Source organism: Perognathus longimembris, chromosome 20 (genome assembly GCF_023159225.1).
Source record: "Perognathus longimembris pacificus isolate PPM17 chromosome 20, ASM2315922v1, whole genome shotgun sequence".
In the NCBI taxonomy this organism is placed as follows: Eukaryota; Metazoa; Chordata; class Mammalia; order Rodentia; family Heteromyidae; genus Perognathus; species Perognathus longimembris.
Genome location: NC_063180.1, coordinates 21,105,334 through 21,120,240, shown reverse-complemented (window position 1 = coordinate 21,120,240; position 14,907 = coordinate 21,105,334). Strand labels below are relative to the sequence as shown.

Below are 14,907 nucleotides of genomic sequence, written 5' to 3'. Positions count from 1 at the left end.
GTCAGGACTCAATTCTTGGTGGTGCTGGGGTTTGAACTCAGGTCCTTACTTTACTAGGTAGGTGCTCTACCACTTGAGCCATGCCCTGTGTCCTTACTCATTTTTGTTTTAGTTGAGACAGGATTTCTTGTTTATGCGAGGGATAGGGTGGATCATGACTCTCCTATGTGCACTTTTGGGGTAGCTGGAACGACAGGCACATGTTACCATAACCAGCTTCTCGGCTGAGATAGGGTATTATATTTTTGCCCATGCGGGCGATAAATCATGACCTCTGGATCACTGCCTCCTGAGTTTACAGGTGGGTTTACAGGTATGCCCCAGGGCTGCTGCTTGCAGGCCATGTGGCCCCCAACTGTGTGTGAGGGGGGTGCAGGGGCCCCATCAAACTGTCGTTAGGATGTGTGCCGTCATGCAGCAGGGGCTCTGGGGGCAGTAAGTGGAGTGGTCCAGTCTGTCTGCAACCAGGGGGCCTGGTTCAGAGCTCACTGTGGTGTGACTTTGGGCACATCACCAACCATCTCTGAGCTTGCTTTTCCATCTGTAAAATACCCACAGAAAGAGCACCTAGACTGGAGTACAGGAGGAACAACCGCCACTGTTCGTGTGATTGGGTGAAATCCCAGCTCTGCCCAGGCATCTGAGCAGGTTGTTTCTCTGCCAGCTGGAGTCTACCCAGCAGCCCTGGGGCGCCACCTGGTGGGGATGTGGAGCACAGGGGCACCTTCATTCCTTCTGGAGGATGATCTGGGTCAGTGGGGACTCAGTGGGGACCCCTCCCCACGTGCCCTCTGGAGGCATGGAGGGTGCAGGCGGGAGGCTGCTCATGGAGCTGAGCCAAGTGCTGCGCCTCCGGGCCGCAGGAGCTTCACTGGCTGAACCCCTGCAGTGGCGCTCAAGGCCTCTGGTGCCTTCTGTGCTGCTCTGGAGACTCTTAGGACAGGGAGCCCCCATGGATGGTAGGTGGGGGGCTGCAGGTGCCTCACTGCATGGCGCCCAGGACAAAGGGGGCCCCAGCTTGGGAAGGGTCTGCGGGGGCTGCTTCAGCGCTGGGCTCACTGGGCCAGTGGGGTCTTGTTATGAAGGGGCTCCTCCACCCCAGGTCTGGCCACACACCCCCAGGCAGTCGCACCCCTCAATCTCTGGGAATGGTGACCCAACCCAGCAGCCAGAGTCTGATGAGACCAGATGACTTACAATAATGACTTTATTTTAACATATTTAATTACAGACATAAAACAGCTGGGGGAGGGGTGGGCCTGGCCTGGCCCCCCCCTTGGGCTACCAGGAGACAGGGTGCAGGCGAGGCCTCCCTGATGACCCTCTTCCTAGGGTCTTCCTAGGGCAGGGCCCTATTGCTTTAGCGGGGAGGAACCATGCAAACAATGGGGCGGGGAATCCTCCTGGCCCCGCCCCCGGCCAGCCTTCCTCCAGAGTGCCTGGCTGTGCCCCTCTGCACCCCAGCTTGGGCACCTTCTTCCTGCCTGTCCAGGGAGCAGCCACTCTGGCCAGCCCTGCTCTGCTCTGCCCACCCCCTCTGCAACCTAAAGAGGAATAAATACAAACTTTACAAAGTAAAAGGGGGTCCAACGCTGCCCTTGGGCGGGGCTGCTCAGGTCCTGGATGCAGGGTGCTGGCCAGGGGGGCCTCGCCTCACATCATCCCCAGCTGCAGCAGTGTGTTAGCGTAGGCCATGGGCTTGACGTTGGGGTGAGGCTGGAGAAGCAGAGGGGCTGGGGTCAGGGGGTCTGCTAGGTGTGTCCCCCCCCCACCCACCAGAGCTGGACTCACCACTGCTGTGAACTGGTGGAACTGGGGCCGCAGGTCGGAACCCCGGAGGTGAATGTAGGAGGCTTTGTTCCCCATCTGGTCGCTGCAGGGACAGGAGGGAGGGGTTTCTCAGGGAGGGGATCCCTGATCCCACCCCGCTCTGGACAACAGGACAAGCAGACACCCACAGGGGCTGCCTTCTTTCACAGCTAGAGCTCCCCAATGGGAGGGGTGGGGCCTGGGGCAGAGGAGGGGCTTTGCTGCCCGGCTCCCCCTACACCATCCAGTGATGGGAATGGTCCACCCCCATGCTGAACCCCAAGGAAACAAACCCCCGTGGGACGCACCAGTAGTTGGGGGCGGAGAAGACGGTGACACAGCGGCCGCCGTGGGCCACCTCGTAGCCCTCGGCCTTGACCTCGTGGCTGCGGATGATGTAGTCCAGCTGGTTCTCCTCCAGGAAGGCCTTTGTGACATCCGGCCCGAACTGGCAGCTCACACCCCGCTTGCTCACTGAGCGCCCATTCTAAGGGGCACAGGGGATGTGAGACTTGGGGTGACCAGGGGGCCCCACCCCAGCACCTCACACCTGGCTCTGGACTCACCTGTGGCTGGGGATCTGACCACAGCAGGTCGCACATGGGGCCTGGGGAGAGGGGGCAAGCATCAGGGGCTGTCCACCTCGGGGCAGGGACTGGAAGGTTAGGGTCCCACTGCCACCCTGCCAGGCCTGGGGGGGGGGGGGCAGGATGGCCACAGTGCTGGGCTCAGGACACAAGAAGGCAGTTAGTTCTGAGCAGCGCCAGACTCCCGGGATGAGGCGCTCACGGCCCGCTCAGAGCACCGTGGCACCCATGCCCCGGGAACGAAGGCCAGGGAGCTGCCCGTCCAGCAATGCCCCGCAGCTCACCGCACACGGCCCACATGCTGTGTGCCATCTGCCTGTCCCCAGGATTTCTCAGGCACCATATTGCCTCAGCCTGGGGACTGGAGGTGAGCTCCGGGGTGACCGGAGAGGGGCACGTCCTCAGGTGAATGGCCCCACTCACCCGAGTCCGGAGGCTGCCGGTTCCGCTCGATCTTCCTAATGTCGTCCAGGGTGACGCCGTCCTCGCTGAACAGACCTCCGTGCATGATCTGGGGACCGGGCAGTGTGGTGAGGGCAAGGCTGGACCCCCTGCCCCGGGTAGCCATGGGGGCCTGTGGGACCGGCCTGGGGAGGGCGGGAGGTGCTGGGGGGGGGCGCTGTGTTCTCACCAGCACTTTGCCATTGATGCACTGGGCCAGCGGGAGCCACTCGAACACCTCGCTGAAGAGCTCGTACATCTGAGCGGTGTACTTGGCCTTCACCTCACCCTCGAAACCGTAGATCTGGTTCATGTTGTCTGTCTCATGGTTGCCTGGTCACAGCAGGAGGCCGAAGGCTCAGCCTAGGCTCCTCAGCCTCCCTGCCTGGTGCCCTCAGATGCAGGCCTGGGGACTTGGTGACAACCCAGTGCCCACCACCCCAGTTCCTGCCTGCCTCGGGCTTGCAGGCTCCTTCAGCTACAGCCGCGCCCTCTGGGAGCCCCCGTCACCCCTCTCCCTTGAACCTGGAACCAAGAACCCAAGCCTGCCCAGGAGCCTTGAGGACAGCACACAGTGGCACTTGGGACACCAGCATGACAGCCACAGCTCATTCCACCCACAGGCTGTGGCGCACAGGACGGTGCCCACAGCCTCCAAAGATGCTCCACACGCCCACTGCTTTGGGGGCTTGCATTCAGAATAGATAATCCCCTGCACCCGTGGGGGAAGTCTCTGCATAAAGAAGCACGCCCATGGGCACTGGTCCTGCTTGGCAGGGATCCCTCTCCATCAGGGCGGGGCCTGTGAGCCCTTCCCACGGTGGGCCAGGCCCGCACAAAATGCTCACTAAGGGAACCTGGGGCCTCTTCCCTTCAACCAGCCTGTGAGGGCAACTGAGAGGGGGCCTTCCTCAGGACCCTCCACCAGCATCTGCTGGGACCTGGGTACAGTGCTCAGGAGGGAGGGCAGCCCGGGTACCCCCACTGTGGACTCACATCACCTACTACCCTGGCTTTCTAGATCAAGAAAGGAAGCCCATGGACTGGGAATATGGCCTAGTGGCAAGAGTGCCTGCCTCATATACATGAGGCCCTGGGTTCGATTCCCCAGCACCACATATACAGAAAATGGCCAGAAGTGGCGCTGTGGCTCAAGTGGTAAAGTGCTAGCCTTGAGCAAAAAGAAGCCAGGGACAGTGCTCAGGCCCTGAGTCCAAGCCCCAGGACTGGCCAAAAAAAAAAAAAAAAAAGAAGGGAAGCCCTCCCGGGACCCCCAACTCCCCAGCTTACCTCGAAGTAGGTGAAAGTGATCTGGGTACAGGAGCTTGAAGCCAAAAAGGGTAAGGATCACCTCCACGGAGAAGGAGCCACGATCCACAAAGTCGCCATTAAATATCTGTTCTGCTAAGGAACACACAGCAGCAGGGAACGGCGCGGGTCAGCACCTCCCAGGAGTGAGGCCCCGGCGGGGTGCACATCACTCTTGGCTGTGGTGTGGCTCTGGCTGGCCACCAGTCTACAGGACAGCAGGGAGGGCCCGACCGCCAGCCCTGCCTCTACTCAGGCTCAAAGCCACAGGACAGCAGGGCGAAGACCCCCCCCCCCCCCCCCCCCCGCCGCAGGGAATAGGCCTGGGCCCACACACGACTTGGGGTGAAGTAATGTCAAATTCCCACTGAGGTGGCAAGGCCTGTGCTCAGCTCCTCAGTGCAGATGCGGCTCCACCCTGGGAAGCAGCTCTTAGCCCCACCTCAAAGGGGGAAACTGAGGCATGAGGGTTAGATGACAGTGTAGCAGATGCTTATATGCTAGGTGACAAATGGGGCTGAGAGAGTGGAGGGCACTGGCCCAAGGGCTGCAGCCCACGGGGCCCAGCCTGCCCCTTCCACCCCACACCCAGGTCCTTCCTGCAGCAGCACTGGGAAGGATACATAGGGGTTGGTCTCGGAGGGCAAACCGTTGAGCTCGAATATATTGAGGAGGTCATAAAACTGGCCATGGGTGTCCCCACACACTGTAATCTTCTCTGTCTGGAAGAAAAGAGGCCACCGGAGAGGGAGGGGCCCAGAGAGAGATGTGGGGAGGGGGCAAAGGGAAAGGGTGAGGGGTCAGGGAAGACCGAGAAAATCCATGTGAGACACACACAGGGGTGCAGGGATGACAAGGTGGATGGAAAGTGTGAGGCAGACGAACGGACAGACATGTGGGAGGACAGACGAGGAGGGGAAGAGGGAGGGCAGACCATGCCAGGTGGGATTGTGAGTTCTGGAGCTCGCTGGCTCTTCCCCGGCCCAGGAGCCACCCACCGCCAGGTGCCGGATGCCCTCGCCAGCCGCACCTCTTTCAGCGTGGTCTCCACGAGCGTGCTCAGCTTGCACAGGACCTCTTTCACCTGCACCAGAATCTGAAGGCAGGGCAGACTGTGAGTGGGACTGGCTGTCTCCGGCCCTGCCTGTCACCCCACACCGCCTCGGGCTCTGCTGGGTGTAGGGGTCCCCGGCTCACCTGGTAGGCGCACTTCCGGTGCAGCTTCTTCTGGTCCTTGTACCATTGCATGAGCTCCTTCATGAAGGTGATTGTCACTTTGCCATCCTCAAGCTTTGGCCCACTGTACTCGTCCTCAATGGCTGGTGGGTGAACAAGAGAACAAGTGAACAAGGGGGCTCAAACAAGGCGGGCAGCATGGGCTACCTGGTCCCAGGGATGGGGGACCTGGCTCTGGACGTGGGCTGAGGGGATGCGTGGGAGATGAGGCCGTGGAACTGTGGCAGCTGCCCCTGGCCCTTGAGGCTCAGGATTCAGGGTTCTAGGGTGAGTACACAAGTCTATTCTTGGATGGCCCACTCCAACAGCGAGCCCCCTCTGCCACCCCATTCTAAATTCTAGAGGAGTCCCCGCCAAACGACTACCAAGTCAGCACTGCACAATGTTCCCTGTGATCCAGGGTGCCAAGAACCTGTGGACATATGGGACCGCGGCCGGACAAGCGACGTCCTGACCCTGGGGTCTGGGAGGACGCCTCAGGTCACCCACAGTAGCAATGGCTGCTTTATTTTATGTGAACGGGAATGCACTCAGGGGGAGGGGCACCATGCACGCCACAAAGAAAAGCCCTCACTGGCCCTGAAGTCATCTACCAAGGGCAGGAAGGGGAGGAAGAGGAACGCAAGCAGCGGTGGGTGAGACCCCATTTCTGAAGGCCTGCTGGAAGCTGACCCCCCTCTGCGGGCTGACTCACTCATGCTCTCGATGTCCAGCGAGTCCACGACAGAGCGCCTGTGCTCATCCCCTGCGATAGCCCGCTCGAAGGCCTTCTGCTTCACGATCTTGCTGCATTCCTGGTACTTCATCTTGGCATCTTTGTCATGAGGCTTCACCTTCACCACCTGGTGGGAGGGGGAGGAGTTATGCTCTGGAGGGTGTGGCCAGCGCCTGGCACAGGGGAACCTTCAGCTCCAGCTCTGGGGTCCAGGGACACCCAGGTCAGACCACTCAGGGCCACCACACATGGCCATGTCGCAACCTGGACCCTGTCACAGCACCCTGAGAGACAGTCCCCACAGAGAGCGGTACGAGAACCAGCACGACAGCCCACGGGGCTCTGACCCCATCAGAGCGGCTCTCTGCCCTCTGGTAGGAGCTGGCGTGGGACCTGAGCTCTACCAGATAAGGAACTGGGGAAGGCTGCAGGCGAGGCTCGGTGGGCAGAGTGCCAGTCGGTGAGTAAAAGCATCTGGTACTGAGTCTCCATCTCAGAAAAAAAAAAAAGGAAGGGGGGGAGGGGCGCAATGCAGTAGCTCCACTCAGAACAAGGGTGATTTTTAATTTTTCTTGGTTGGCCTTGAACTCAGGGCCTGGGCGCTATCCCTGAGTTTTGCTCAAGGCCAGCACTCTACCACCTTGAGCCACAGCGTCACTTCTGGTTTTGTGGTAATTAACTGGAGTTAAGAGTCTCACGGACTTTCCTGCCCGGGCTGGCTTTGAACTGTGATCCTCAGATCTCAGCCTCCTGAGTAGCTAGGATGACAGGTGTGAGCCACCAGTGCCTGGCAGTTTCTTTTCCTTTTTCTTTTTTTTTTTTTTTTGCCAGTCCTGTGGCTTGAACTCAGGGCCTGAGCACTGTCCCTGGCTTCTTTCTGCTCAAGGAAGCACTCTGCCACTTGAGCCACAGTGCCACTTCTGGCCTTTTTTTTGTTGTTGTTTGGAATCGAACCCAGGGCTTCACATATACAAGGCAAGTACTCTTGCCACTAGGCCATATTCCCAGCCCCATGGTAGTTTTCTTTACTGAAGAGAGAGGTGACTTTGCACCAGTGACAAGTGGGGAGCCTGGGTCGGGTCTCTCTGGGGCATGGTGTAAGATAAGGGGCTGCATGGGAGTGTGAAACCACCACAGCCCCTCTGCCAATCGGGCCGGCTGCCTGCCATGCCCGGTGCCTGCATTTACCTGTTTTGCAGCGCTGCCTAGGTTTGGGATAAGAATAAGGGATTGAAGAACAAGAGGAGCCAGGTCCTCACCATGCTCCGGTGCCCGCAGGCAGTACTTGGCATGGGCACACCTGACCATGGGCTGTGGACCAGTCTTCATGTGGCACTGCAGGGCAGGCCCAACACCCGCCCCTCCCTCCCATGGTGTGTGCCAGCCCGGCACTGTGCTTCCTGACTGTGTGGCCTCAGCCCTGCGCCACTCAGCCCACATCTATGCCCATGACTTAAAAAATAAAAACACCCACAGTATATACACGTTCACCAAGAACCTGTGTTCTGTCTCTGTGGAGATCAGAAAGCCCTGGGTGGGGCCTGGGCCCCACCTTGTGTGCCCCCCCTCCCGGGGAGGAGGGAGGGACACCTCCTTTCCAGCTTTCAACGCCATCCCACACTGTGCTCCGCTCCCAGTGGCTGAGGCAGAGCCGCAGACTCACCTGCTTCAACCAGCGTCACACCTCAGTCCCCTCCTGCAGCCAGCAACCAGCCCGGAGGACAGGCCCTGACGCGTCACTAGATGCCCTCTGGGGCCTGGTGTGGCCCTGCCTCAGGGGCTCTGTGAAGGCTGTGGATTGCCCACTAGCCCCTTGGACACACTCCAGCCCCATGGCATGTCCCCAGTTACATAGCCTCAGCCCAGGGACTCCCCCAGCCTGAGAGTAGAAGATACTGCCCTTGACCCTGGCTCCAGCACTCATGTCCCTGAGCTCCTCCAGGCCCCAAACCCTGTGAGCCTTGGTTACTCATTACCAGCCCTCCGCCAGGGGACCTTTACCCCCATCTTCAACAATGCCAACAGGACGGGGCAGCTACTCCTCTGCTTCCCATCCTACAGACTAGGATGCCAAGGGGTCGGCCCGGGCACCCTCATTCAGAGACCCTGCCCACTATCCCTTCCTTCCTTCCTTCCTCCCACCATAACATGGGTCCCCTGGCCACAGGCTCAACTCAAGGACTTCCCCCCAGGCCAGGCCATCTGACCTGCCCTGCTACTACAGACTCAGATGTGGGCCCTCAGGCCGCTGATAACGGATAGAAACACCCACTCCTTGCCAGGCACCACTGGCTCAGGCCTGTCATCCTAGCTACTCAGGAGGCTGAGATCTGAGCATGGAGGTTCAAAGTTAACCTGCGCAGGAAAGTCCCTGAGACTCTTTTTTTTTTTTTTTTTTTGGCCAGTCCTGGGCCTTGGACTCAGGGCCTGAGCACTGTCCCTGGCTTCTTCCCGCTCAAGGCTAGCACTCTGCCACTTGAGCCACAGTGCCGCTTCTGGCCGTTTTCTGTATATGTGGTGCTGGGGAATCGAACCTAGGGCCTCATGTATCCGAGGCAGGCACTCTTGCCACTAGGCTATATCCCCAGCCCTCCCTGAGACTCTTATCACTAGTAAACTATTCAAAAAAAGCTGGAAATGGCACTGTGGCTCAAGTGGTAGAGTACTAGTCTGAGCAAAAGGAAGCCAGGGACAATGCCTAGGCCCTGAGTTCAAGACCCAGGACCAGCACAAAAAAAAAAACCCCAAACCTACCCTCATTAACAACGGCCAATCACCTTGGAAAGCCATGTGCCAGTGTTGCTCTAAGTAGCTCATTTACTGCTCCCAGCAACCCCGAGGCACAGAGAGGGCCCACTCACCGTCTCGTAGTCACGCAGGGCAGCCCGGAACTTGCCCAGAGCCATGTTGCTGGCGGCCCGGCGGTAGTAGCCTTTGATGTACTTCTTGTCGATCTCCACAGCCCGTGTGGCATCACCCAGCGCATAGCCGTAGCACTCAGTGCGCAGGTAGGCCAGGCTGCGGTTGCCATAGTAGATGGCATTGCTAGGGTTCAGCTCGATGGCCTGGCTGTAGAACTTGATGGCGTTCTCGTAGTCCTTGGCTGTGGGGGGTGAGGAGGAAGAGGCATGAGGCCCCACTGCCACCAGGGAAGAACACATCCTGGGCCATATCCTCACTTACAGATGGGGAAACCGAAGCCCACCCTGGCACCCAGACATATCACGTCAGCCCCTCAGGTCACAAGCTCCAGGACCCCCCAGTTCCATGCATCTGCTCACTCAGTGCCATGCCAGATGTAGCCTTGGGTCTCCCCAGGCCCCACATGGCCAAGAGGGGCGTGCTAGGGTGTGCTGCAGCAGTGATTTGAGACAGACTACAGGCCCTGAGCCCCAAGCCATCCAGCCCCCCCCCCCCCCCCACAGCAAGGAAACGATCCCAAAGAGGAGGCTAAGAAAATGTGGAGGTGGAAAGGGAAGGAAGCCGCACAGCCTGGCCAAGCACGGGCCAGGCCCAGAGAAGCAGCAGCAGCAGACTGTTCCTGACAGACAGCAGGTGAGGCCTGAGCCAGGTGAGCCCTGGGGCTGGGGACCTGGGCCGAGGGAAGCTGGGTGGGGGAAGATGTGGCAGGGGACAACGGGACAGACCCTGGGCCTGCAGCCACAGCCTCGTCCAAGTGTGCCATGACAGGAGGTGACAGCGAGCCAAGGACAAAAGGTCAGACTGTATTTGAGGAGTGTTTTCCACATGAACTTTCCACCTGACCTGGGGTCCTAGGAGGACCCTCTTTGGCTCATCTGGAGGCTGTGTTCAAGGTCAAATGCTGAGGAGGCCGTGCTCAAGGTCAAGTGAGCAGAGCTGACTCCTCTCCTGTGCCCATTCCACAGGTAGGAGGAATGAGACCTGGACAGCCTCACAGGCCTACCCAACTGGGGCACCGACGTGCTGGATTCTTCACAGAACCCCCCCAACAACCCCGGAGATGGCACGTCAGCCAGGGAGACTGAAGCTCGGTGCTCATGTGGCCAGGGGCAGGTGGGGACCCCTCATAATTGGGGATGCTCTGGGGGGGCCCAGCACAGTGATGATGGCTGGGATCCAGTCCCGGCTAAGCCTGGCACAGGCTGGGTGTTGCTGGACGCCTCACAGCCCTTCTGCTCCTCCCAACTCAGGAGCCTGCCTGCTCCCCTCACTGGTGCCCAGTGATCATAGGCACCCCACATCCTCCAGCAACCACCTAGAGGGCTAAAGGCTCTGAGGGTAAGTGAGGCTCCATGAGTGGGGGTGGGGGTGGGGGAGGGGAAGAGACCAGAGAGGGAGGGAGGTGGAAAATGGAGAAGGGAGAAGGCAGGGAACAATACTTCCTGGCCATCTTTCAGAGGCCCGAATGCCCCCTCCTTTGGGAAGCCCTGCTTGACCTCCAATTGGCCCAGACCCCAATCTCAGCTTGGCCACTCTGGCTGCCACTGTGGGTGGTGGCCACCCCCAGCCTGTGAGCCCCAGGAAGGCAGGGCCCAGCACTTCCTAGAACCAAGTGAGGAGCACATGGGTGGGCGGGGCGCCAGGGCACCAGCCAGGCAAGGCATGCCCCTGTCTAGTGGGGCAGGGCATGTGCCTGCCAGGCAAGGTGTGACTCCAGCTAGTGGCATGGGTGGGGCTGGCACTGCAGACTGAGAACACCGCTCTGGATTGGGGCTACAGCAGTGAGCTGGGGCCTGGTAACCTGTGCAGGCAAAGTGGTTGCAGCCTCTCAGTAACCAAGTGGAGGGGGAAGACGAGGAGGGGAGCAGTGGGAAAGGCCTCTAACTATCCCCCCATCCTGCTCGGCCTGCTGGGCCTCGAGTCTCCTTCCAGGCAACCTCCCGGTGTCAGCAATGAGGAAACACAGGCAGCGAGGTAAGGGGGCCTGTCCAGGGGCCACGACGGACTCTGGCTCTTTATCATGGTGCCATGCTTCCTCTCAACAAAGCTGAGATCAGGACAACCCCTGGGGGTTCAGCAAACCCTTTGGTACTTTTCTGAAGGGGGCATGGGGCCCAGGGAAAGGAGAAGACAGCAGGCTGTTTTGCCTGCATACAGAGCCCCTATGCTCCCAAAGGACCCCGCCAGGGCTGGGGGTGTATGTGGTATGAGACCGGCTCCCCCTCCCCTGGGACCCTCCTTGCCTGCAGTGGCCAGGCTGACAGAGGCAAGCAGAGTGAGGAAGGGGAAATCCGGTGGCGGGCCCTGGGGCTGGCAGTTCCGCTTCCGAGCCACTTCCTCCATAAAACAAACAGGGCTCCAACCTACTTGTACTTCCCAGCCTGGGGCAGGCGCCCAGACTGCACCTGTGCCACTGGCTCTCAATTAAACCGAGCTGTAATTATTCTTTTTATTGGTATTCCCTTGGCCCTGGAGCACCTGCCACAGCCTGCATGACAGAAGGCCTGGACTGGAGGTGTGCCCTCCTGTGCCCTTTGCCAGGCCAGCCCCATCAGGCCCCTTGGGCTCCAGGCTGGGATCCCAGGTCCTAGTGATCTGGGGTTGCTCCCCAAGGCTCTTCACAATTCTCCCTGGCCTCGGCTGCACCAAGTCTTGATGCTCTTGTTGAGCCCCATCGAAGGTCTGTCTCTCTCTGTCTGTCTGTCTCTCTCTCTCTGCTGGTCATGGGGCTAAAATTCAGGGTCTGGGTGCTGCCCTTGAGTTTTTTCTACTCAAGGTTAATGCTCTGGGGCTAGGAATGTGGCCTAGTGGCAGAGTGCTTGCCTCATATACATGAAGCCCTGGGTTCAATTCCTCAGCACCACATATATAGAAAGAAAGCCAGGGGGGAAAAAGCCAGAAGTGGCGCTGTGGCTCAAGTGGCAGAGTGCTATCCTTGGGCATAAAGAAGCCAGGGACCATGCTCAGGCCCCCAGTTCATACCCCAGGACTGGCAAAAAAAAAAAGGTTTATGCTCTGTCACTTGAGCCACAACTCCACTTTCAGCTTTTTGTTTGTTAACTGCAGATGAGAGTCTTGCAACTTTCCTGCCCAGGCTGGCTTCAAACACCATCTTTAGATCTTAGCCTCCTGACTAGATAGGATTACAGGTGTGAGCCATTGACACCTGGCTTTAAAGCATAATTCCTAGCCTGTCCTTTCTCCACTCAGGGTCATCCGTAGCTCCCCAGCACCTTCAGCTGAAAGTCAGGGTGCCTCCTATGACCCTCTACAATCCTTACAACGGCACCAAGGCCCTCTGCCCCTCCACTCCAGGCCCACTCACCTCTGGGCCTTTGCCACCTACTTCCTTCTGCCTTGAGCTCTCTCCAGCTGGGCGTGTTTCCAATGCCACTGGACCCTCCAGATGACATCCTGGCTCTGGCTTTCTTCACCCTTCCTGCCATCCTCAGGATGGCACCCACCCTCCCCACTGAACTTCCTACCCAACCAAACTTCCCCTCAGTCCATGCATTTCTGGAGACTCATGCTCCAGTGGGGTCCTAGATCCTTCCACCCTGCCCTCCCCTTCTCCTGAGCTCTGTGGGTGCAAATCTCCCCTCTCCCGCAGAAGCCACTTCCATGGGGTGTCATACTGAGCCATGCATGGAGAAGTGGGCTCAGTGACCCCACGCAGCCCACTCACGCCACCCGTCTCCCCACTCTCCTGTCTCCACTTCCTGCCTCCCTCCACTGGCCGGTGCCCTGCAAGCTGGCAGCCACCCCACCAGTCCCCCAAAACTGCTCTGGTCAACATGCCCACCAATGTCTGCCAGCTGGACCTAGTGGTCAAGGCAGCATCTGACCAGGTAAGGACCCTTCCTAAATTCTCAAATCTACAATCACTTTCCTGACACCTCTCCTGGTTTCCCACCCACCCCGCGGATGGCTCCTCAGCACCCTGCTTTAAGTCTTCTCTGAACCCCATTTCTAAGTGACCTCATCCATTCCCAACGTATTTCCAACCACAGGTTGGGCACACTCAAATTTTTTTCCAGTTCAGACTGGCCCATCTGCCTATTTCCTGGACCAGCTGAATAAAATTCAAACTAGTCTTGGCAATGACTTTTGATGAGACCCCAGAAAGAAGTGGCCTTGATCCTCCATAATTGTTTATCCCTCTCTACTTAACCCTTTTTTTTTTTTAAACCCCAGTCACACCAGACTCCTTCATTCCTACCCCAGGGCCTTGGCACACACTAACCCACCCACTAGGAACAGTCCTTCCCCATGTCCTCTCTCAGAGTTTCAGTTTAAATGTCTCTTTCTCCTTAGAGTACTGCCAGACCACCCTATGTCTAAGGAAGCCTTCTACCTCGATTTTCTTTTACCACCTTGGTGTTTGTTTGTTTGTTTTTTTCAAAGCCTTGGCCACTTAAGGGTTTTATCTTTGGGCTTAACTCCACATGATTCCCTTGCTACATGATAGACCACAATGTCTCCTTCCTGCTCCATCCCCAAGAGCCCAGCACAGTCGTCCGGCCTGACCAGCAGCTCGAGAAACATGTATGCAATGAATGAATGAACGAATCCATGAACTCACGTGTCCCCCAAGCCCCGAGAACTCCCTACAGATCCTGTTCTCCAGTCTAAATCTCCACTCCTTCCTTCCCCCCTCTCCCAATCTCATGGCCGATACCCCACCATTCCCTCTTCTGCTTGGGCAGCCCCCCAACTGGGGCAGGAATCCCCTCCCCAGGCCCAGTCTTCCCTCCTCGGTAGCCACATGTCACTACTGGGTGGCGCCCTCATTGGGACCCGCCCCGCCTCCGGATCTCCCGCCCCATACTTGGTAGCGCCTGCCTCAGTTTCCCCGTTGGGGAGCCCCACTTCTTAACGCGCGACCCCACCACCCGGACGCCCCCCCATGTCGCTCCGTGGTAACGTCCTCCTCGTGTCCCCCCCCCCCCACAGGCCCGGTCACTTGGTAGAGGCCGCCCGGCGCCCCAGCTGCCGCTCGGCGTTGCCATGGTTCCGCGCGGGCCTGGGCCGCTGTCCGCTCTCCCTCGCCCTGTCCGGGCCGGACGTACCTTTAAAGTAGTCGTTGGCCTGGGTCTTGAGCTCCTCGGCCCGCTTCAAGGTGCCTTCGGCAGGGGGTTCGTCCCGGGGGGGCTCAGCACACTCAGTCCGTTCGCCCTCCGCCATCGCCATGCCGCAAAGCGACCCCCACCCTGGCAACGGCCGCCAGCGGCACCCGGCCGAACCGTCGCGAAGGAGCGCTGAGTGACCGTCGCCGCCGTCGCGCAAGTGTCGTAAAGCGCGGGCCCCGAAGGCGCCCTAGGCGCGCATGCGCGAGGGCCGCGAGCGCGCGCCGGGACAAGGTGACCAGGGGACCCGGGGCGGCGCCCCTTGCGGGATGAGCCAATCAGGAGGGCCGGGAAGGGGGGCGGGCCGGCGTAGACCTGCTCCCCAAGTTACTATCTCCCGAACCCACAAAAGTTTCTTGGGTTTTAAAGACGCCCTCACCCCCAGCCATCCTCTGGGGTCGTTGTGCAAGACAGCAAGGGGGGGAGGGGAACCGAACTGCCGACTCCCCAAGACTTCGAGTCACCCCCCCCCGTGCCTCAGTTACCCCCTCTCTGGAAGATGGGTGCTCCCTAAGTGTCGCCACGTCCCTAACTGAAGGCACCCGAGGTCTCCGAGGCCCGAGCAGTGCCCCATAGACTCCATCCTTCTGCCTTCAAGCTTCCCAGCCACCCGTGCTGTGCGAGACGGCTGTGCTGCCTGCATCACCGCTTCCGCCTGCTCTGCGGCTCCCTCCTCCAGCTCGCCCTCCATATGGCAGCTAGTCAGAGAGGATCGCGCTGAAACACTGGGGGCCTGGCACTATCCCCCAACCTCCCACCCCCA

General features: G+C 59.4%; 1 protein-coding gene across 1 annotated transcript; it reads right to left on the bottom strand.

The window, feature by feature from the left end:
* Nucleotides 1–1,189: 1,189 nt before the first annotated feature.
* Nucleotides 1,190–14,309, bottom strand: Ppp5c (protein phosphatase 5 catalytic subunit). Its single transcript, XM_048369257.1, has 13 exons — nucleotides 14,088–14,309; nucleotides 8,958–9,199; nucleotides 6,076–6,223; nucleotides 5,343–5,464; nucleotides 5,176–5,241; nucleotides 4,769–4,867; nucleotides 4,128–4,233; nucleotides 3,028–3,170; nucleotides 2,820–2,907; nucleotides 2,376–2,416; nucleotides 2,118–2,296; nucleotides 1,792–1,873; nucleotides 1,190–1,716 (listed from the first exon to the last, which is right to left on the bottom strand). Exons 1-13 carry the CDS (start codon nucleotides 14,206–14,208, stop codon nucleotides 1,654–1,656), a joined length of 1,500 nt encoding a protein of 499 aa, XP_048225214.1. The 5' UTR covers nucleotides 14,209–14,309; the 3' UTR covers nucleotides 1,190–1,653.
* Between the last annotated feature and the right edge of the window lie 598 nt (nucleotides 14,310–14,907).

Excerpts from the sequence above, each read along its gene's own strand:
- Ppp5c (XM_048369257.1), bottom strand. The coding sequence starts at position 14,208 with ATGGCGATGGCGGAGGGCGAACGGACTGAGTGTGCTGAGCCCCCCCGG. Across the intron at positions 5,242-5,342 it reads ACCGGAAGTGCGCCTACCAG|ATTCTGGTGCAGGTGAAAGA; the intron begins GTGAGCCGGGGA and ends CCCTGCCTTCAG. Across the intron at positions 2,908-3,027 it reads GCATCAATGGCAAAGTGCTG|ATCATGCACGGAGGTCTGTT; the intron begins GTGAGAACACAG and ends CCCGGTCCCCAG.